At 42.5% G+C, this 21,378-nt stretch overlaps 1 protein-coding gene across 1 annotated transcript; it reads left to right on the forward strand.

Moving 5' to 3' along the window:
- The first annotated feature begins 1,064 nt into the window (after nucleotides 1–1,064).
- Nucleotides 1,065–14,670, forward strand: ATP6AP1L (ATPase, H+ transporting, lysosomal accessory protein 1-like). Its single transcript, XM_010021420.1, has 7 exons — nucleotides 1,065–1,105; nucleotides 6,166–6,206; nucleotides 7,026–7,087; nucleotides 8,803–9,032; nucleotides 12,092–12,142; nucleotides 12,909–13,152; nucleotides 14,368–14,670. The coding sequence occupies exons 1-7, from the start codon at nucleotides 1,065–1,067 to the stop codon at nucleotides 14,668–14,670; spliced, it is 972 nt and encodes a 323-aa protein (XP_010019722.1).
- The last annotated feature ends 6,708 nt before the right edge of the window (nucleotides 14,671–21,378 follow it).

Genomic DNA, 21,378 nt, shown 5'->3' on the forward strand with positions numbered 1-21,378 from the left:
CTAGTTCAGCAGCCAGTGGAGTGGTCTGGACAATGCAAGTATTGAAGTGATAATTCTGAAGTAAGTGAAATACTGCAGTAGAGTATGCTCTGCCATCTGATGCAGTGTGTCAGGGCAGTGATATGAGGAGTAAAAGATACTGTGAATATGGCTTTGTTTAACCTGCTGGCATGAAAACTGTCTGTGGCCTCTGCACTTGATCACTGTTGAGTGCCAGCATTATTCATGCCACTCGTCTAAGTGGACTAAAGACTGCTCAAGTGCAAGTCTTCAAGGGCTGGAGCCCACATGAACTGTTTCAGACAAACAAGCCAGACTTGGTTGTGTTATGTAGATGGATAATGTCACCTAATAAGAGGGAATTTACACTTATTTATACTTATAATCTTATTTAATTGAGGTTTACATAGTGATTAGTCATCCAAGTGCTTTTTATTAGGGCTAATGCAATTTCATGGTGGGTTCCTGATATTCTAGGGAAGGTAAATTCAACATACAACATACATATCTGGATGTACTTGCACTGGTTATTTATGAATCGGTGTCCTGGGTTCAGCTGTCATTATTCTCCTTCTTAGCAGCTAGCGCTGTGCTGTATGCTGGCTTTAGCCTGGGAACAACATTGATAACACAACGATGTTTTCAGGTGTTGCTCACTAATGTTTACTCTGACCAAGGACTTTTCACTCTCGTGCTCTGCCAGTGGGGGGGAGCACAAGAAGCTGGGAGGAAGCAGAGACAGGACACCTGACCCAAACTGGCCAAAGGGGTATTCCATACCACAGCACATCATGCCCAGTATATAAACTGGGGGGAGTTACCTGGAAGGCCCAGATCGCTGCTGGGGTTGGGCTGGGTATCGGTGGGAGGGTGGTGAGCAACCCCTCTCCCCTTGTTATTTCCCTTCTCATTATTATTATTGGTGGTAGCAGTAGTGGTTTGTATTATACCTTAGTTACTGGAGTGCTCTTATCTCAACTCGTGGGAGTTACATTCTTTTTGTTCTCTTCCCCATCCCTCCAGGAGCGGGGCAGGAGAAGTGGGGGAACTGAGTGAGCGGCAGCATGGTTCTGAGTTACCGGCTGGGCTTAAATCATGACAATTGGTAAAGAAAAATGTTAGTCATCAAAACATATACCATGTGTGCAAATGAATTTGAAGTTTTAGAGTGGAGTGGCTGAAATAAATTGTAAATTTTGAAGTCTAGTCTCTAATTCAGTGTGCTAACAATGATTTGCTGTGACTGATTTGCAGGTCTAGTCACTGCTGATAGTTTTACAGGCAGTGGAGAAGGCTCTAGTGTGAGCTAGTTTCCTGTCTCATACATGTAATTAACATTTTTATACACAAAAGGGAATACATACTTTTAATGGCTTGTTATTTGCCTGTTTTTAATTTCTGTTCTATGAAACATGCTCCAGCTGAGGTCTTTGTTGCTAGAGATCACTTGTGAATTCCCCAGCTTGCCTTTTGACTGGAAAGGCTGCTGATTTTACAGCCGAATGGCTATTGAAGGCCACCAGTTCCTGTCACATTTCACACACTTCTGTGACACCTCAGGCTTATGGGTGTCAAAGGCAGCTGACAGACCCAATAACATCAACATCAGCTTGTGCTTGCTCAAAAACTAGGAGGCGATACTTCCCATATGTCACTGATAGACTGTGCCATAGTGATGTGGCTTTAGTGAGACAAAGCAAAGATTGCAAGCCTTGCCTCTGCTTTCTCCAGTAGGGCTTCATGAGTTGTGCAGGAGGAAACGAGGCAGCCAGCATTGCTAATAGACAGACTAGTGAACCTGAGTACCTAGGTGGAGTTACTTCACTTGCGTGCCTCTGCCAGCCTCCCAAGTGTGCCTGATGAGTGGTTGATCATCTTTGTCAGGCTGTGGGATCTGGTGGTTCCCAGATCACTGTCTCCACTATATTCCTCATTCACTAGCTGTTCACATTCATCTCTATCTGAGTATCTTCATGCTGAAAGCAGAAAATTTACGTTTCTTCTGGAGCAGCATGGCTGCACATTGCTGTGATTTCACATGGTATGTTGTTCTCGTTTCAGCAGTAACAGTCATTTTTCTCCTTCTTAGTAGCTGGTGCAGTGCCGTGTTTTTGACTTTCAGCCTGGGAACAACATTGATAACACACTGGTGTTTTTCGTTGTTACTCAGTAATATTTACTCTGACCAAGGACTTTCTCAGTCTCATGCTCTGCCAGGGAGGAGGGGAAGCCGGGAGGAAGCAGAGACAGGACACCTGACCCAAACTGGCCAAAGGGGTATTCCATACCACAGCACGTCATGCCCAGTATATAAACTGGGGGGAGTTACCTGGAAGGCCCAGATCGCTGCTCGGGTCGGGCTGGGTATCGGTCAGCAGGTGGTGAGCAGTTGTGTCCTCTCCCCTTATTGTTTCCCTTATTGTTATTATTATTGGTGGTAGCAGTAGTGGTTTGTATTATACCTTAGTTACTGGAGTGCTGTTATCTCAACTCGTGGGAGTTACATTCTTTCGATTCTCCTCCCTATCCCTCCAGGAGCGGGGGGAGGAAGAACAGAAGGGAGTGAGTGAGCGGCTGCGTAGTTCTGAGTTACTGCCTGGGCTTAAACCATGACAGAAGTGGAGGAGTCACACTGCATTGCCACGAGCCTCACACCTGCACCCGTGGGCTGTGTGGATGCCGGTTATAACCGTTCTGCCCAGGATGTAACCCCACAGGGGCATTCATAATGAGTTATGCCTCATATATTCATTGTATGCTCTCCTCAAGACTTGATGTTGCCTATCAGTTAGCATTTCTCAAGGTGATTTAATTGTCATGGCCATGGTATTGGCCTTATTCCACATGGGAAACTAAGTAATGATTTTAGTTTTGTTTTTTTAATCGACAACCAGGAAAACAAATATAACCCTTCCTCTTCCCAGAACAGCATAAAGTCTTCATGGCTTTAAACTTAAAGAGGGGAGACTGAGGTAAGGTCTTAGGCAGAAGTTCTTCCCTGTGAGGGTGGTGAGGCCCTGGCACAGGTTGCCCAGAGAAGCTGTGGCTGCCCCATCCCTGGCAGTGCTCAAGGCCAGGTTGGAGGGGGCTTGGAGCAACATGGTCTAGTGGAAGGGGTTTGGAACTGGATGAGCTTTAAGGTCCCGTCCAGCACAAACCAGTCTGGGATTTTATGAAGTCCAGTGGGGGAATGACATGAATTACACAATTTTACACCAGTCTCCTCTCGTTCCAATGTTTTAGTCTGCACACTGCAGCATGGTGATTTCCAGACTGGAGTGATGGGCTATAAGCTTTTAATTATATATATAGGGAGGAGCTAAAAGTATAACAAAGCATAATGTCATTCTTTCAGCCCAACCGGTAACTCAGAACCATGCAGCCTCTCACTCACTACCTCCCATCTTCCTTCTCCTGCTCCCGGAGGGCTGGGGAGGAGAATTGGAGGAATGTAACTCCCATGGGTTGAGATAAGAGCACTCCAGTAACTAAGGTATAATACAAACCACTACTGCTACCACCAATGATAATAACAATAAGGGAAATAACAAGGGGAGAGGACACAATTGCTCACCACCTGCTGACCGATACTCAGCCCAACCCAAGCAGTGATATGCACCTTGGGGGTAACTCCCCCCCCACCAAACTGTGGCCCTAAAGGTCTTGAAAATGTGTAGTATGGCTTTTGTTTTCTTGAACCCTTGTTGAAACCAATCAGTCTGAGTTGTGTGTCATTCATCAGCATAAACCAGAAATGTTCAGATCTGTATCCTTCTTGGAAGGTACCCTCTAAATATGACTAAAGTTAGTATAACTAAATAATTCACCTTTATTTCCTTGTGGCATGCCTCATACTTGTAGCTTTATAATGAAAAAATGCTCCAAAATAGCCTTTTCCAGCCTGAAGGCACATCCTATCATGAAGAATGACCAGAAAACAAAAATAAGACTGTGCAAATCACAAATCTTGTGTTCTTAATCATTCAGCAACCTAAAAGAGGGTTTTTTCCTGAGCAAAACCCCAAGGTTTGGTCCATTCTGACTGTGTCTTTTGTAACCTACCTGTCAAAATGTAGGTATTTTACCCATCTCTGAAGGCTGCTTGCTGTTAATGTGAGACCTTCAAGTGGTCTGGAGACCTCAGCCCACCACTAACCCTGGTTCCTAATGAGCAGTGGGAGAAAGTGGGACCCTCTCTGAAGGATCACAGACTTCTTGAAGTAATTGGGATTTAACAGTTGCAACTGAGGAGAAGGTTGGTCTTGCTCTCTGTAGATAAAACTGCCAGATTGCTTTTAAACAGTGTTACTGACATTGAACTTTTAAAGATCTTTTTATAGTTTTTTCAGCTCAGATCACAGTCACTGCTGCCGTGATGTAGAGCCTAGCTGTCTTTTTCTGCTGCGTTATGTTTTCTCTGCAGCCTGTCTGCTGCTTTATTGCCCTGACTGCTGAAGGGACTGAGCACCCTTCCCATGGTCTGGAGCAAAGCTGCTCAACAGACCTGTGTTTGGCAGCAAAGTGAGAAGCTGGAGTACAGACTCCGCTTCACTTTTGTCTGTTGTGCCTTCTGGGTCTGAGCAGTTTACAAGGGGACACAGGAGATCTATTTGTGGCTGCAGAGAGTATCTGCCTGCAAAAGGGCATTCTCACTGGGGAGACACTGACTGGAAGCAAGAAGCTGCTGCCCTCCTGAGCCTCTAGTGGAAACAAGAAATTGCATGTGAAATACAGGCTCTGCTGAGGCTGGAAACCTTGCTGTGGGTTTCAGGCAGGCCATGTTCAGTGTGATCAAACTGCAAGGGCATGGCAGCAAGCAGGGCAGGCTCTGAACCATCTCATGTTTCTCTTTTGGTAGTGTTATATTGTTCAGACTTGTATTTATCTGCCATTAAGGATGCCACAGTGGAAATTAGGATGGGATAAACTCCTGCAGTACATGCTAGTGGGTAACACAGATCCCCCTACCCAGGGGGTCCATTGAGGAGCAGGCTCACTCAGCTGTGCAAGGGCTTCCCAGCAAAGCCAAGGCTTCACTCTGGACTTCAAATACCTTATGTTACACTTTACACATGAATACTGAAAGCTGCTTTTATTAGTCTTTATATGCTGGTCTTTGTGTATAACTTTACAAGTATTTTGCTTCTGTGGTGGGTTTGAAAGGTGGTAAGAAACGAGGCAAAGAAAGAAGAGGGAGGTGTATTTCCGTGTGAAGCGGCTGTGAGGCAGGTCTAGCCCCACCATCGCTTTCAGCCTGGAAGGCTCTGTGTGGGGCAGGGTCTACAGCATCTCTGTGAGACAATCATCAACTGTGAGTGCTGGTATGTTCACCTGCTAGGCAACGCTGAGGGCAGACTTGAGAAGTGGACATGTGTCATCAGATCAGTAGATGGCCCACTGTAGGGGGTTGGAAGGTATTCCTGTGACTCAGGGAGTGGAGTACAGTCCTAATGAGACCCTCGTTTCTTGGACTTTGATCTTGTAGGTCTGTGAGTGATATATGTGAATCTGCTGGGCTTGATTTTCTAGTTCAGGAAAGCAGATCATACATCAGTTGCAGACTTATCCCTAAGTTATACCAAAGAATATCAAGGCTGAAAATTTCACGAGCCTGGTAATTGTCACTTGAGATGTGCTTCCCTTCTGCCCTACGTTGCAGCTTCATGGGATTTGGGATTGCTATAGACCATTCAGGAGCTGTTTTCAGATGGTTGTAAATCTGGGATAAAGGCATACTAACCCAGTGCATTTGCCCTATCCTGGAAGAATTCAGTGTGTTGCTTCTGATCCTCACTGCGAGCTGAGGATGGTGCAGCACTGTCCTTGTGTTCCCCTGCTTGTGGGCTGGACCTGATTCAGTCTTTAACCCAAAACTGATGTCCCATGAATAGGGTAGGGACAAGAGGACTAATGAAGCTTTTAGTCAATGTGGTAGGGATATGGGAATGCCTGGCAGGGCTGATCCACCTAAGGGTCTCTGAAAATGAGACATTTTTATCCTGAGTGCGTTAGCTTTTGGATTAATTTGTCCTGTTCCTCTGACATTTACCAGCCAAGGATCTGAGTTACGTTTTGAATGTTTTATTGAACAGGAGATTTCCCCAGTAAACTTGCTGCATACTTTAAATCCAGATGCTGTACAGTAATTTTTCTCCTCTTTTCTAGTTCACGAGTGTTTTCAGATCAAGATTCTCGACAAAGAAATGGTAAGGCTTTCAATGGGATAAATGCCTAAATACTGGTTCTGCTAGTGTGGCTGTAAAAGATCTTCATTCCCAGATGTTGCTTCTATTGGCATTAGTGACTCTCCTGTCAAATGTTTTGTTAAAGCCAATGCATTTTTAAAAAATACCCTTTAAAGGATTTGCCTGGCTAAAATAATAAGTTACTGACTGACTCTCAGATACAGTGAGAGGGAAGTGCAAGAAAGAAGTTGTTATTTTATTTGGTTGTTGTTTTGTTTTTTTTTTAACCAACTGAAAACAGTTATATGTTTGAAGGATGGAGCAGTGAGAGTGTCCATGAAATGAAGTGTCATCTATGAAACTCTACTTTCCTGTCTAGCAGTTGGGCCGTCAGGTTATTTGTCAGTATCTCTAGCCAGTGCAGGGAAAGAAATTCCCACCCATAATTAACACGCTTTGGCCATGCAGTTCAATACACACCCTTTGTCAATAGTTGTCTGTATGAAGAAAGAATAAGCTTTTGTAAAGTGTATTTGGGGTGAATAAATACATATATAGGCAGAATCCTGTCATTTCTGGGCACTGGAGTTCTTCCAAGTAAGGGTGGCAAGATGTTCAATTGAAAGAAGAGGAACTCTGTTGTACAAGTGAACTATAAGATGCATGTATTGAAGGCAATATTTACACCAAGCCAAATATTTTCCACAACAGAATCAGGTATTCTGAAATGCACTTTTTTGTGCATGGGTAATTATTATTTGCATAGGAACCTGCAAGATTGTGCGTTTACAAATGAATGGATATTTTCTTTGTAGTGTAATAACACACTTTCTTCTGCAGGTCAACGTTATGACGGTGGCGTGAAGCCAAAATTTAATGTAAATCAAGTAGCAATTACACAGGTAATGTTTGAAGGGCTGGATCTGTAGATTTTTTTCATAGCACATTTAGTTTAATTTACATTATTGGATTAAATAATATGTTGTTTACAAGAAATAGCCAACAAAACTGTCTCAGTCATTGTGATATGGTGCTGAATCACAACCTGCTGGACAAGACTTCTGCTTTTTGGAGAAGCTGGCTCAGACTTCAGTTGCTGTTGCTGGTGCAGAGTGGCAATGGGTTTGGGCACAGCATCTTATTGAAGGAACCAAATCCTGTCATCCATATTCTGTACAATGCCATTTGACTGCTGTGGCCAGTATTTTGCTTATATCACTTGGTACTGAAAGAACAGATGAAGCAAAACTGCAGATTGTTTAAATTTAGTGGGAGTTTTTCCTGAGTCCAGCTAGTAAATCTTGTCAGAAACAGAACAAAAGGCTTCCTTACCAAAAACCCTGTAAGTGATGCAATCTCATGTAAATAATCTGCTGATCAAATCTCTTTCATCTGTACTTCTGAGAAGGCAGCTTTATCATTTGTACAAATGATAGACATAGTCAATGTTTCATGTTTTCTGACAATGGATGACCTTAACTTGCTTTCAGCTTGTTGCTGTGAGTACTTACTAATTTAATCCTAAAGCAGTCTTATGCCATATGTAAAGGGTACTTTCAGGGTCTGAGTGGGGAGACATGATTCCCTAAACTGAACAGCAAAAAGAAATCTCTCTTTAGGCCAAGACAAAGCTTTGAGGCTTAACCATGTCCCTTCTGGAGCCTGGTAAGATGCTGTTTATGACTGGGACTCAGAATACGTCTCTTGTTTGTACATGATTTGAGCTTGCTTAATCATATGACATGCAAAACATCCATGCAGACATTGTATGTATCAGTTTCAGATAGGACATATGTGTAGATGGAAGAAAGCTGGTGTCTGGAAAGTTTAGTTTGAAATACGGAAATGGTTAAAGTTCTTTCTGAGCCCTAACTCACTCTCTCAAATTATATTGTCTGACAGCCAAATTTGCCTCCTTTGGCTATGAAATTTGTCTTAGAAGGGATAGTATTTTTTTAGTGTCTACAGGTAACATGGAAGCTGCAATTCCGAAGTTTTAATCTTGCAAATGACTTTTTTTAAAGGCAGGGATCCATACTTGAGCCATATTGTTCTGCAGCAGGCATTTTCCCAATTTTAGAACCATCAGGAGCTAAACTGTGTGCAGATAGGTGTAGGCTTGGATATTTTCTTCTATCTGGACAGCTGCCTAGTGTGCTTTCTTCATGCTAGGCTGTGTCTTTGGCCCAAGCTGAGTCTTTTTTAGTGTGTTGATATAATTTTTACAGGTGTTGTAGAGAGTCTTCTGCTGGGGTGAGCTCCTTTATGATTCTGGCTTTGCTTCAGCTTTTTATATTTGACAGCTCTACAGTGTGCTAGGTGAGATGGGAGCATGATAAGAATGTGTTTTATGCCAGTGATCTACCCTAATAAAGTAAATGTAACTTCTGTTGGCTCTCTTGCATTTGTGCTGGAACTGGAGGTCTGTAGAGAGGTATTCCCATGATGGGAAGGGGTTAGACAGAGATTTTTCTGCTTCCTCAGTTTTTTACTGCTGCAGCTGAGAACTGGCTCCACAAATGCCCTCCAAGTGCTGGCCTCATTTATTCTGGTAGGATGGAGAGTAAGTTCTGAAATATGCATCTTCTAATACTGATCTTTTCTGTGGTCAATTCAGGTTGTCAGCTACAACTTGAGCAGGAAAGGACAGTGGGAAGGAGCATCCACCCACAGCCACTACAGCCCTCTCAACATCACGATTAATGGAATCCCCTGCATTCTCTTCTGGGCCAAGAGGATCATGATTAAGTTTGAAAACCACACACAGGTGGATTTGACAGAGAAGACATTTGGTGTTCATGCAACAGTGGATGTTGGAGAGTCAAACTGCAGTGAAGACAATGCAATGTAAGGTGACATTGTACTCTGCCAAGGGAACTAGTACTACATAATAAGTCTAGCAAATACATACTGAAGGTAAACAGACGTTGTATTATGTGTTGTAGAGCCCCATGGGCAAGCTCCTTCCTATAATGCCCTGACATTGCAGGCAGCAGGGCAGCACGGGTTATATACTTTCAGACCAGTCTTTCTCGGGGCACAAAGAAACACATAGCTGCCTTCATCTCTTTCAGTCAGTTCTTCTCACAAGTCAGTTTTGCTCTTATTGCCTATGAGGCTGAAGCTGTTGATCTTTTTAGTCTCTAGCTGGTTTACGTAGGTGCTTGGGAGATGGAGTGGTGGATCCTATGCTGAATATGGGGGCTTAGGGGCTGGCTGCTCATGAGTACTTATCCCCTCACAGGATGTGTGCCAGCAATAATGTAAACCATTGGTACAAGGTACAGACGTGTATTTAGAAACAGGTGGCCCCGTGTCCCAGGAGTGCCAAGAGCTGCTGAAGCCAAAGAGTCAATTTACTGCAGGTTTGCATGTGACCTGAGGAGTCTTCAAACCCCTGAACTCTACAGCCTAGTCTGTCATGATTTTCTTCTGCATGAACAGCATTTAGCAGCTTTGCTCCTGTTCCTCCTGAGGGACAGTCATATATTAACGTAACTGGATTCAAAGGCCTCCAATCCCATGGCTATAATAGAAAGGCATGTTGTAGTTATTTTTATTTCCTTTTTCATGTACCTGGCCACTTCTCTCCCTCCACGTGGCTGGCTTAATGTCTAATACCAGCTCATTGGTTGCATTCTGGTAGCTAAGAGTCTAAAACTTAGGAGGTGGGTACCTTGCTGGGTGTGTGCTGAACATGAGGATCGAGTCTACTCCATAAACGTGTTTAAATATGTAATGACATATAACAATAAAAATAACTGACCAAACCCAGCAGTTTCCTTTAGGTCCTATACAACATTTCACCTCTACATCTAAACACATTTCTACAGAAAGTGTTTCCCTTTTCTGATTATACATCTGTGAAGGGTAACCCATTGCACAGGAATTTTAGTGGGTTTACAAGAAAACTAAAAATATAATTGAAAACCAAGCCAGGTTTTCTGCCAGTGGTATCATAGTATTCAATAAGGCAGCCTGAATTTTTGTCATCAGCATGTGAACTAAGCCAGTGCTATGTTTTGCAGGCAGAGGTAGAAAATAGAATAATACTATTTTGAAAATAAAAAGTAATAACAAACATTCCTTCTTCTCTTCTGGTCTTCCATTCAGAAATAATATTAGTCTTATTAGTAATGATTGTAACCTAATAGAAAATATATTCGTGCAAAAATAATGATTTCAAGACATGAAGTATAGTTTATAGTTATTCATAAGGCTTGAAAAATGAGAAAGACAGTTGCAGTGGACTGCAAATTCCCATTGGACACATTAGGAAATACTACTCCTACCGAATCATGCCCTTTGAATGTGCTCCATAATCCTAACTAAGAAAGGACTTTCTTATTTTGAGCTTTCACTAGGAACGATTTTCAGGACAGACTGACAGATTTCATGAACAGATCTGTTGTATCTCGGCTAGTTTCTGCATGTCAAGTCATTAGAAACTGTGTTTCAAGTACTGATCCGTTCATTGTCACTGACAGCATCCGAGTACTGGTTGAGGTCTCTAGATGTAGAAATCACACTCTGTGGATAGGAAAATGGATAATCTGGGGTCATGAATCAGGATTAGACTCAGCATAATTGCCAAATATGAGCCTTGGGCAAATTTTCAGCCATCTTGCATTTGACTATAGTAGAGAAAAAAGGGAAAAAGTGGCTTAAGTGTTGCTGTGAAATCTCAGGTTTAAGGACTGATGTAAATTACGCCAGTTGATGGCTGAATGCTGACATGTTGCTTTGCCCAGTGTTTCTTACACCAGAAAAGTTCTTTAAAATTCCCTCTTCTCCAGCCTTTGTTAAGACAGTACTCTGTTGTGGCTTTAGGCCAGCTTTCAAGCTGGTTTATACTGTCTAATCAATGCAGAATAGCCAGGAAAAATTACTGGACACTGAGTACTCAGGCATTTGTTATACTAATATAATAATAATCCAATCTGCAGGGGCTTTTTTATGCACCAGCTTCTGGATCAGGCCACTGAGTTGAATGCTGTATTTGCCTGTGTCTAAGCCTCAACTATGTATGGTTTCCCTTTGTAATAAAGCAAGGGGATAGTCTAGGTTCAGTGTCCTGGCTCATAGTCAAGGTACAAGAAGATGTCTAGATTTCCTATGAAATCTAGGGCTAGCTGGTTTTCTTAAAAATATTCTTCGGCTTTAAGTTTGGAAGTCTTTCAGATGCTGCATGTTTTCACTCTGTTTTGTCTGTAACTTAGTCTTAAAAGTTTATTATGTAGGTTTTAAGAGGCAAAATATTATTGTTAAGCAAAAAAAAAAACCCAAAACCAGTTAATCCTGCATTAATTTAGAGATGATAGAAGAATGGTAGAGTATGCATTAGTTTACAATTAACATGTGAGGGCCTTTCACTTTAGTAAACTTCAGGTGCCCACGCTCACCACAGATGAGTTTTGTAGACCTACCTCACAGTAAGTGTATTTATATTGCTCTAGTGATGCACATCTGTGAAATCTGAACTCAAATGTCATCTGCATTTTTTTTGTGCACTAGTATTTAAACAGATGAGAATAATATGGCTCTTTACACTTTCTAGTGATATGCAGAGGTGATGCGTGAGTTGAGATATATGCCATGGCTTGATAATGAGAACACAGATCAAATTAACTTAATTGTCAGCTGATGCTGGAAGCAGTGGGACTGAATTGTGTTGAAAGTTGAACATACAGTTCTGTTCTTTCTGGATAGTCTAGGCCTCATTCACTTTAACAGGTGAACTATTGGGGTTCACTGGAGAAAAATTTAATCCTTTCAGTTTTATCCCCACTGACTTCAAAGGTATACAGAGCAAAAGGCTCCATCTGTAACTATGCTTCATCTTTTGGCTGCTTTCAAGATCTCTGAAGTTTTTTATCTAGCCTGACGATACTTGCTTTTTGACCTAGGCTTTCTCTGAACTTTGGTGACATTGGCAATCTAAAGGGACTTGTTATTCGGTAAGTTGATATGATAAAGGAAATATTAGATAATTACATGTTAATGTACATTGTTATGCACTTGCTTGAGGAGTTTGTTTCAGGAGAACTTGTGTAAGCAAAAATAATGTGATAGAAACTGTTGAGGCTCCTGCATTGAACAAGTCTGTCATTTGCCCTGTTTCATTAAGGCATTTCTTCTTCTGTGTTGACTTTTCTATTCATAAGAATAGCTCAGGTCATCTCGTTTGAACAGAATCTTCCCATGTCTGAGATTTTTTGCTAAATCTTGCTAATTAGCTACATTTTTGTCTGGAAATCTTGCCACAAGAACCGATAGTGTGGGCCGCTCAAGCATCAGACTATGACCTGCTTTATGTTTGCTTCCTGGTGATAGAAGAAAACAGCATTTCTTGAAAGACAATTTTTCATATCTTGGATGGAAGTACAATACCAATGCTGCATATAGATTTTTCTCTATCTTTTAGGAAGAATCCCTCATATTTCTTCTCACTGTGAGGGAGAGCAGCAAACTCCTTCAGCTGCAACAAGGAAGAGCCTCAAATCACTTGCCACACTCAATAGAAGGAGCTAGAGCTTATAGTGATATATTTATACGTATACATATATGGAATATATGTATATATATGCATATATGTATATATGTGTATATATATGTATGTATATACACACTGTCTTATAAGGTTGTTCAACACGTGAATTTAATAGTGCAAGTCTTATCTATACTTGTTTTCTTACAAATTTTTCTTCCCATATGATATTTCAGATTCTTATTAACAACCAGCTATTACCAGCTGTCTGTTCAGAACTGGTTCAGCTTACACAGACTGCAACTTCTTTACAACCACTCCATACAAGCGACCTTTAATGCAACCAGAATATATGCACCAGCAAGGTACTCCTACCACTGTGAACATGTCAGCAGCTTGCAGAGATATGATGCACTTCTCATACCCAGCTCTGCAAATGATCTTTCAAACCTTTGGGAAGTCACTTTTATTGATTTCCAGGTAATGTAATGGAATTAAGCCAAGTGGATCCCATAGGTAGACTGGTGGGAAATTTTACACTTTGCTGACAAGAAAGGATGATGATTTTCCATGTACGGTTTACAGGATCTCCATGGAACTTGAAATAGAAATGAAGACTTCAATTATTATGCTTAACTGTCCTGTCAAAGGAAAGGAAGGGCTTTATAGATATTCTGTAGTCTCTTGCCTGAATTTCCCTTTACTGTGGGGAGTGAATTTAACTTTCTGTGTTCTGTCTCTCTGAACTGGGCTCTTAAACCCAGCATCAGTCACCAGATATGGGGCTCATTTCACTTAATCTTCGATGCCTACTGATTTTAACCTTGTGCCCTGATTATAGTCACCCCAGCCTGCTTCTAAACTCACTGGATAATTCCTCTGACTCATCTTAAGTCCTTATTTTAGGATGAGGTTAATCATCTTCTGAAAGAGCCTATTTTTCAGTGTTTGACTGTAAGGGAGCAGGGAGCCTAAGATGACTGGACTGGGATGCTTGCTTTTAGATACCTAAGTCATAGTGCATGAAGAGCTGGGAAGGGAATTGAGGGGGGAAGGTGATCCCCTTTCCTCACCATGTGATAAATGCCCATGGACTAATTTAGTGGAGTAGTCAATCAATTCCCTGCATGCCAAAGTGGTGAACTTCATGTTAGAACTAAAGCCACAAGTCAAACTTACTGGTATTAGCCATAAGTTGAATGCAGCTTTGTGTAGTTTAGCTGATTTGCTAACATATACCGTACAGTTGGATCTGGTGAGAAAAATCTAGTATTAGGATAGGCAATTGAGAATATTTCCTTGTTTGCCATATTCAGGTTTATGCCGTTTGAAACAGAGACTCTGGAGAGTCTCGACAAATGATGGTGGAAATGAACCCATTAACTTGAAAGGAACCACACTTAGAATTACATATTACAGGATTATCAAGAGTGATCATTGAAGATTTTGTTGAAAACACAAGTGCAAATCCTTTGGGCTGCAGAGTGATGGGGATTAAAATAGCTGGCAGTTTCTGGAAGACTGACCTGGATAAACTCTGAGTGTTAACGCCAGCTAGCACTGATGGGTACAATTTTGCAATATGCAGATATTAAATTAAAAATTTTTACTGCCATCAGGAGCAAATCCATGAATTTGTTTGTAACTGAGGTGCAATTATTTTATTTAACATGAGCCCTTTTGCTCTCTTTGTAGATTCAAGGTTTTAAAATTCAAGAAGGACATTTTGGCTATGCAAAAGACTGTGCATCCTTTTTCTCCCCAGCAATACTTATGGGATTGGTTATGTCGCTCATTCTGCTGCTGGTCCTTGCCTATGCTCTTCATATGTTGATCCACCTGAAGTCTCTTGACAGGCACTATGAATGCAAAGCTTCTCCTACCTATTTTCCACAGATGAAAGACAATGACATGGGAGATGAGAAAGAGCCACTGAGAAGCAGTGGAAATGAGTTCTATGAACTCAGAAACCAACAGCTCTGTAAAATCTACATTTAGCAGTACATATATATATCTGTCGCAGTGAAATGCGGTATTTTCTTCTGCTGGCATTCCTATATGTAGTTAGTTCATATGTTTCACCAACTGATAAATGAAGTAGGTAACAGACTGTTTAGCTGGTTACTGTCTGTTATTTATTGATAACCATCCGAAGATGCCTCAGGAAACAAGATGAGAGAAAAAAAAAATCCATTGTGAGTAAAAGATTTCAGGTAATGGGACTTTATCCCTCTAGTACAAAACCAAAATATGTATCTTTCAGACCAGCTTACCAAATCTTGAAGACAGAAGAATCTGTAATGGAGACTTTGAAATTAAATAAAGATACAAAAAAACACCCCCAATGCTCCCCACCCCTCCACCCCCAATTAAAAAAAAATCTCTTGTCTTATTCTTTCAGAAGGCAAGATTTTTTTCTGGATTTGTGTTTGCTTCATCCACCCTGCTCTGTGTCCTGACAGAGTAACACCCATTCTTTTCTCAGTATATGTTTTCCTTTTGTTTTCCAAATTACATCCTCTCCCTTTGTCCTCATAAACTCCTTTCCTTCATTTGGAGTCTTCAGAGCCATATAAATGGTGTATTATCCACTACACTGATGAAACAGTGATGGCTCCAGTGTAGCAGCATCTTGATACTTCTTGCTGTCTAAGCTGGAGGCTTACTGTAAGGATCTAGTGGGAGAGCAGTAGATATCTTGTCAAAGGCTTACCCTTAACTTCCTGGCTCAACTCTGCACTAAAGAGTGGATTATAAGCATTATATCCTGTAATTCTAGGTTAATTTGTTTTCTATCAAATCCCATCAGTCTCCTTTGGGAATTTTACCTGAGTGGAGATAGCCGGTGCTGTAACCAAAGACATATAAAAGTAAAGCAGTGGAAGCTCCCTAGCAGTGAAAATACAATTTTCACTTCTTTTTCTGAGAATTTAAGATACTGTCTTCCCACTCACCCTTTCTTCTGTTAGAGTCAAATTTTGGGAACTCCAAATTGGCCTGTAATTCGGCCCCAGTACCGTACAGTACAGTAATGTACTAACTGCAGTGCTTTTGGGTCACAAGTAGTACAAACCCATTGTTCTTGTCTATCAAGAGCAAGAATTTTTTAGATTTCAGATAATGGATCTAATTAGTTGTCTGTGATCTTTGTAAACTATTCTGCACTGGAGGTTTGTCTGCCTGTTGTAAACAAAACACTGGAGAACATCCCCAGTCAGCCCCTGCTTGTGTGCTGAAACAAGAGCTCTGGAAAAAAAATGTAAGCAGCTTTTAAGTATTTCATCAGGAGGTGGAGTCTAGTCTAAACTTTACAGTCCAGCACACTGAAGTAAAAAAGAATAGTGAAGAAATCTGAGCAGTTACATGTTTTGAGCCTATCTTGTGGCTGCAGTGCTCATACACTTTCATTGTGGCTTCTCATAGCCACCAGGATTTTATTTAAATAGTTTGTTTTCATTTGCCAGCCTTGTGTATTTCTACCGGATTATTGTCCATTGTTATTAAATGCCCCAGTTGCTTTTAAGCTGCCCAAAGGCACTCTAGGTAGGAATGTCAGTTTTATTCCGAAAAAACTGTATGGGGATCTGGGTTTACATACCTTTCCTTTTATGAGCTGGGCAGCTGGACCCTGTGCATTGAAGCAAGAACACCACTGTGGGTTGGGCATATGCACAGAAACATGGAAAGTTCCTGCTCCTTGCAAATGGGGTGAGACTCTGCCTGACATCCTACTACCATTTTCTAGGTCCCTTGTGTTACCAACCAGGAGACAGAGGAGAAACGAATTTAGGAAAGAAGCAAAAATGATTGTGAGTCTGAAGACCCCTTTGTTCCCTGCCCAGGCAAAACCTGCTGCCACCCCATTTCTGCCTTGCCTCATCAGTCCTAGACTTTTCCTCTGCCACAGCAACTGTTTGACTGCCCATGTTGGATCTGCCTTTAGGAAAAACCCAAACAAAGCATATACTGCTGTATAGTGACTTTATTTGACTGTGCATGACACTTCAGTCTGCTGAATTCAGTCAGATAGAGCAACCTGGTCTATTGGAAGGGTTCCCTGCCTGTGGCAGGAGGTTGGAACTGGATGAGCTGTAAGGTGCCTTCCAAACCAAACCAGTCTGTGATTCTATGATTCTCAGCTGCCATGTAATTAATTTTAGATGATGTATGTGTTGTTTTGCCTTACTTATTCTTACCACTTGTGTCCACATACTCATTTAAAATATAGGAATCTGACTGAAATCCCAGGAAAGTCAGTGGTGATCTCTCCAGAGATTTAGTAGGCTTTGGATTTGGCACAAGTGGGTCAGAACAGTGGCCTCTTACCCACCTCCATAAGCTTGTGGATAACAAGGGAGCTTGGGATTAGACAAAACCTGGGTTGACCCCAGCAGTCTGTGCCATGCCATGCTATACATCTGAGGAGAGTGCTGCCTGACCTCCCATGGGGGCATGGCCTGTGCCCTCCAGCAGGAAGAGGAGCTCTTGCTCTGTGTTTGCTGGGGAACTTAATTTTTCTCTCTGCCCATCTCACTCTCTCTGTAATTGTCTGGCTTGGTTTCTTGCAATATGACCTTCCCCCTGCTTCTGGCTGTCAGTCAAGAAGATTGGCATCTGCCTTGTGCAGAACTGCTCCCTTAATTAGCCCCAAGAGCATCCCGCCTGTGGTCTTTTTCTCTTTTCTGAGTCCTGGCCTGCAGATGGCTGGTGAGAGCCGTCCGTCTGTTGACTTTTGCCTTGCCCTTGTCATATGATTCCTACCTGACATTTTCCATAGCTGCTCACCAGTGACACTTGAGTAACCCAAAGCCCACATTTTGGTGGACCACTTTACAGTTCAATGAGGAATTTTCTCCTGTCTGCCTCCTGCTCTTTTCCCACTCCTTCTTTCCCTCCCAACCATTTTTGAACTCTGAGAAGTTTTATACTTAGCAAGCCCGAGTGCTGCTGCTGTCTGCCCTCCCATAGCATTGGGGTCTGCACTTCCCCTCTTCGTTCCTTGTGGTTGTCAGATGTGATTTCCCATGGTCCCTTACAGAGGTGATGCAAAGCAGAGGAGCAATCGCAAGCCTCAAGCATTCTTCCTCTTTCAGAAGAGGGTCAGGTCAAGGCTGGCTGTGATGAGCATTGCCAATCTGATGAAGGCAATCCATTTAATAAAGGGATGCAGATGTTTTGGGAGAAGGCAGCTCTTTGACAATCCCAACTTGATACAATTAAAGATGTGGAAAATCTTTTTCATCCTCATGAAAACCTTGTGGCAGATAACTGCATCTCAGTGGAGCAGAGATTAAAAGAGGCAGTTGTATGAGAGAAAAGGTCCAGAGTACAGCAATGGAAACTACCCAGTGCCTAGGGAGGAGAAAACACATGTGGGGAACTTTAAAAAGACCAGAACTATTTGGTACGGAAAAGCGAACAGGAGGAATAAATCTGATAGTGTGACGTATTTTATTGGAGGATATAAAGACAGCCAAACAAGGGATATTTTCTTAAATAAACCCCTTGATCTAAAGACATAGGGTCACTTTGCAGTGTATAGGGGCAACATCTTGCAGACAAGTCAGCTGAATTTCTTTGTGTCATGCATATGTGTGGTTCATAACAACACAAGGGAATCCAGGAGTATAAAGGAATACAACTGCTCTGCCAGGCCTTGCGTGCAGAAAGTGAGATTCACATAGCTGGCTCTGGTTTTGTGTGTTCTTACAGATGGTTCTATGCTGAGCACATGTGCATCATGGGGCTACGGTCCTGTCCTCCCTTTCCCCAGATGTAAGCTGGCTATGTCTGGCACATGGGATAATGGAGCAGGAGAGGGGCTCTGCTGCTCTGCAGATGGAAATGCACCATCTGGAACAGCCCTGTTGCTCCTCTGCCTACACCTGCATCTCCTCTGTTGTGCAGTGTTCTTCTCTCGATGTAGAAGAGTATATGCTTGAGAAGCTGGAGCATATCATCCACCATCATAGGTTGGAGGAGAAAGGACAACGGTCCTACCTGTTGATACTCCCTAGCATCATATGTGTGTGTATATGTTTGTGTGTGTATAAATCTATTATAAATCTTTTAGACACAGCATAGTTGTGTCTAAAGCATTATGTGGGGAGATGTGGGACCTCCCATGAATTGTAGGCTGCAGCTGAGTTTAAAAGCAGCAATGCCAAACAGAGAAATGTAATGGCTGAAAGAAGCCGCTTGACTTTCCTAGGCTGTATACAAGTGTGGGGTATTGCTCTGTAGAAGACAGATGCTATTATTTGAAGAAGTGTGATCAGAAACACCTAGAGACTGATACAGTTTGCTTAAATGTAAGAACTTTCTTTCCTGGGTCAGTGTCTGAGCAGATCTTTACTTCATTCCTAATGTTATCAGTGTGACTGACTACAGCTGCAAGAGGTTAACTCTCCGTACATGTTTTGGTAACTTTCTCCACTGTACTGAGCCAATGCATGTGCCTTGCAGTGAAAGCTGTGCACATCACTTTGTCACTCGTGCATGTGAGAGTATCACACTCATGCATAAGGAAGTGTCGTGGGAGAGGGGCAGGGGTTGATGACACACCATTTTATTTCCTTCCATCTGCCATTGCAGCTCCCATTCTGCTTAACAAAAATCTGAATGAGGATCTGTGTCAGAATCCATGAGGCTTGCCAGTGCTTCACCAAGGATCCCCATGGTGAAGGCCCTCCCTGGCAGATGGCAGCTGCCCAAATAATGATCCATACAGGCAGATGTCTGGGAAATAAATAGCCACAAAGACTTTGAAGCTTGGTTTGAAACTGTCCAAAATGTCAGTGGAAGGACTGGGCTGTCCAAACCAACTGCAGTTACCAATCTCCTGTTTGCTTTCTTTGCATTTTAACAGATCATTCAGGTAACTCTGGTTACATTAACTTTTACTGGCAGCCTGGAAACGTGGGAGTACTCAAGTCAAAGTCAAATGCTCAATGCTGGAGTGTCTGCTGCAGCTCTGCAGGCTGTGTTTCCTAGAATCCCAGACTGGTTTGTGTTGGAGGGGACCTTAAAGCTCATCTGGTTGCAACTCCCTGCCACTGGCAGGGACACCTTCCAATAGACCAGGTTGCTCCAAGCTCCTGTGTCCCCTCCTCTGGACTCTCTCCAACAGCTCCACGTCCCTCTTGTGTTGGAGGTCCCAGGTGTCTGGATATATTGAGTTGTGTCCTGTGCCTGTGCTGCCAAACAGGACTTGCCAAGGTGTGGAGAAGCACCATGTCTCCTTGGAGGGCTACAGCTGCGTGGGAGGGAGATGGGATGCAAAGACCAGAGTCAGGAAAGTTTGACATGTTCTGTGGCTGGGGACTAAGTGTTCAGAAATACCAGAGAAAATGTTTGCCGATGAGAACGCAAAGGGAGTGCAGACTTGGTAACCATATAGGACTGATCTGTGCTTTCCAGCCAGGTCTGCGAGGCTTGCAGGAAAAAGAAATGCCTTGAGCAGCTGCCTTACAGGTTTGCAAACCTGCAGCCCTGTACCTTCTTCCTCCTGTTAACAGCTGTGCATGCACTTGGAAACATGTGCTACCTAACTGCTGCAGGGCCACATTACCTGGCACCTGCAGCTTTGGTGAGAGCTGGGAGACCTTAGGATCTGCAGAATCAATTTCCTACAGGGAGAAATGTAAGAAATTCATTATTTGTTAACAGTTTGATTCACAAACTGCTCTGAAAACAATCCCTTACAGAATTCAATTACCAGCAGTTGTATGACATATCAAAGGAAGCATCTGTAAACCCAGAAAATTGTTTACAGCTTGTGACACCCTTCTGTAAGTTCCAGAGCTGCTAAATATTTCAGAAGTCCTCAGTCCTGAAATACAGAGCTGAGCTAGATTGTATTGTATCAATTACACAGTGCTGCATGATGGAAGGCACAGAGAGTTTTCTTACATGGTTATGGGAAATAGGTGAGGCTATAGGAGGACAGAGCATGAGAAATGTAAATCCAGAAAATATTTGCAAAGAGCGATTAGGAAGATCCAAGGAGATGTTGCTGCATTTACATTGTAGAGCAGTTTGAAGATGGCCCCCCTCCTTCATAGCTGTGTCTAATACTATCCACTGAGCTTGTTTTGCAGTATGTAATGTTTTCTGAACATACCTGTAAATTGTGGGTCTGATTTCCTGCCTGCTGAAGGCATGGGAGACATGTAGAATGTTTGGTGGGAGGTGGATTACCTAATAGTATTATCTTCTTTTACAGCTGTGAACCAGATTTGCTCTTGCCGTCACAGGGACATAAAAATTAAGATGTATTTTTATCAGGATGACCTGCCTTACCTTGCATGAATTTCCCTCTCCTATGTGTTCAGTATATTCCCCAATTACTTTTGCTGGGAGTCCACAGAAGATTAAGGAGAAAAGAGATGCTTAAGGTTTGCCTGACTGACTGCCTACTCCTGCTGCCACTCTACCAGCTTTGCAGAGTAGAAGTGAATTTAGCAGGTGTCTCTCCCCGTGAGTTTACTCAGTGCTTGTGGCTTTTGTGAATGTTCATCACAGAATCCCTTGTGAATATTTTTCTTCCCCCCACCCCCACTAAATCCCAGACTGGTTTGAGTTGGAAGGGACCTTAAAGCTCATGCAGTTCCAACCCCCTTCCACAGGCAGGGACACCTTCCACTAGACCAGGTTGCTCCAAGCCCCGTCCAACCCGCCAGGGCTGGGGCAGCCCCAGCTTGTCCT

This window comes from Nestor notabilis, unplaced genomic scaffold (assembly GCF_000696875.1).
Source record: "Nestor notabilis isolate BGI_N333 unplaced genomic scaffold, ASM69687v1 scaffold13649, whole genome shotgun sequence".
Classification (NCBI taxonomy): Eukaryota; Metazoa; Chordata; class Aves; order Psittaciformes; family Psittacidae; genus Nestor; species Nestor notabilis.

Bases quoted from the DNA above. Each gene is read 5' to 3' on its own strand.
- ATP6AP1L (XM_010021420.1), top strand. From the start codon at position 1,065: ATGGTTCTGAGTTACCGGCTGGGCTTAAATCATGACAATTG. The intron at 7,088-8,802 runs GTAATGTTTGAA...TGGTCAATTCAG, and splicing joins ATCAAGTAGCAATTACACAG to GTTGTCAGCTACAACTTGAG. The intron at 13,153-14,367 runs GTAATGTAATGG...CTCTCTTTGTAG, and splicing joins TCACTTTTATTGATTTCCAG to ATTCAAGGTTTTAAAATTCA.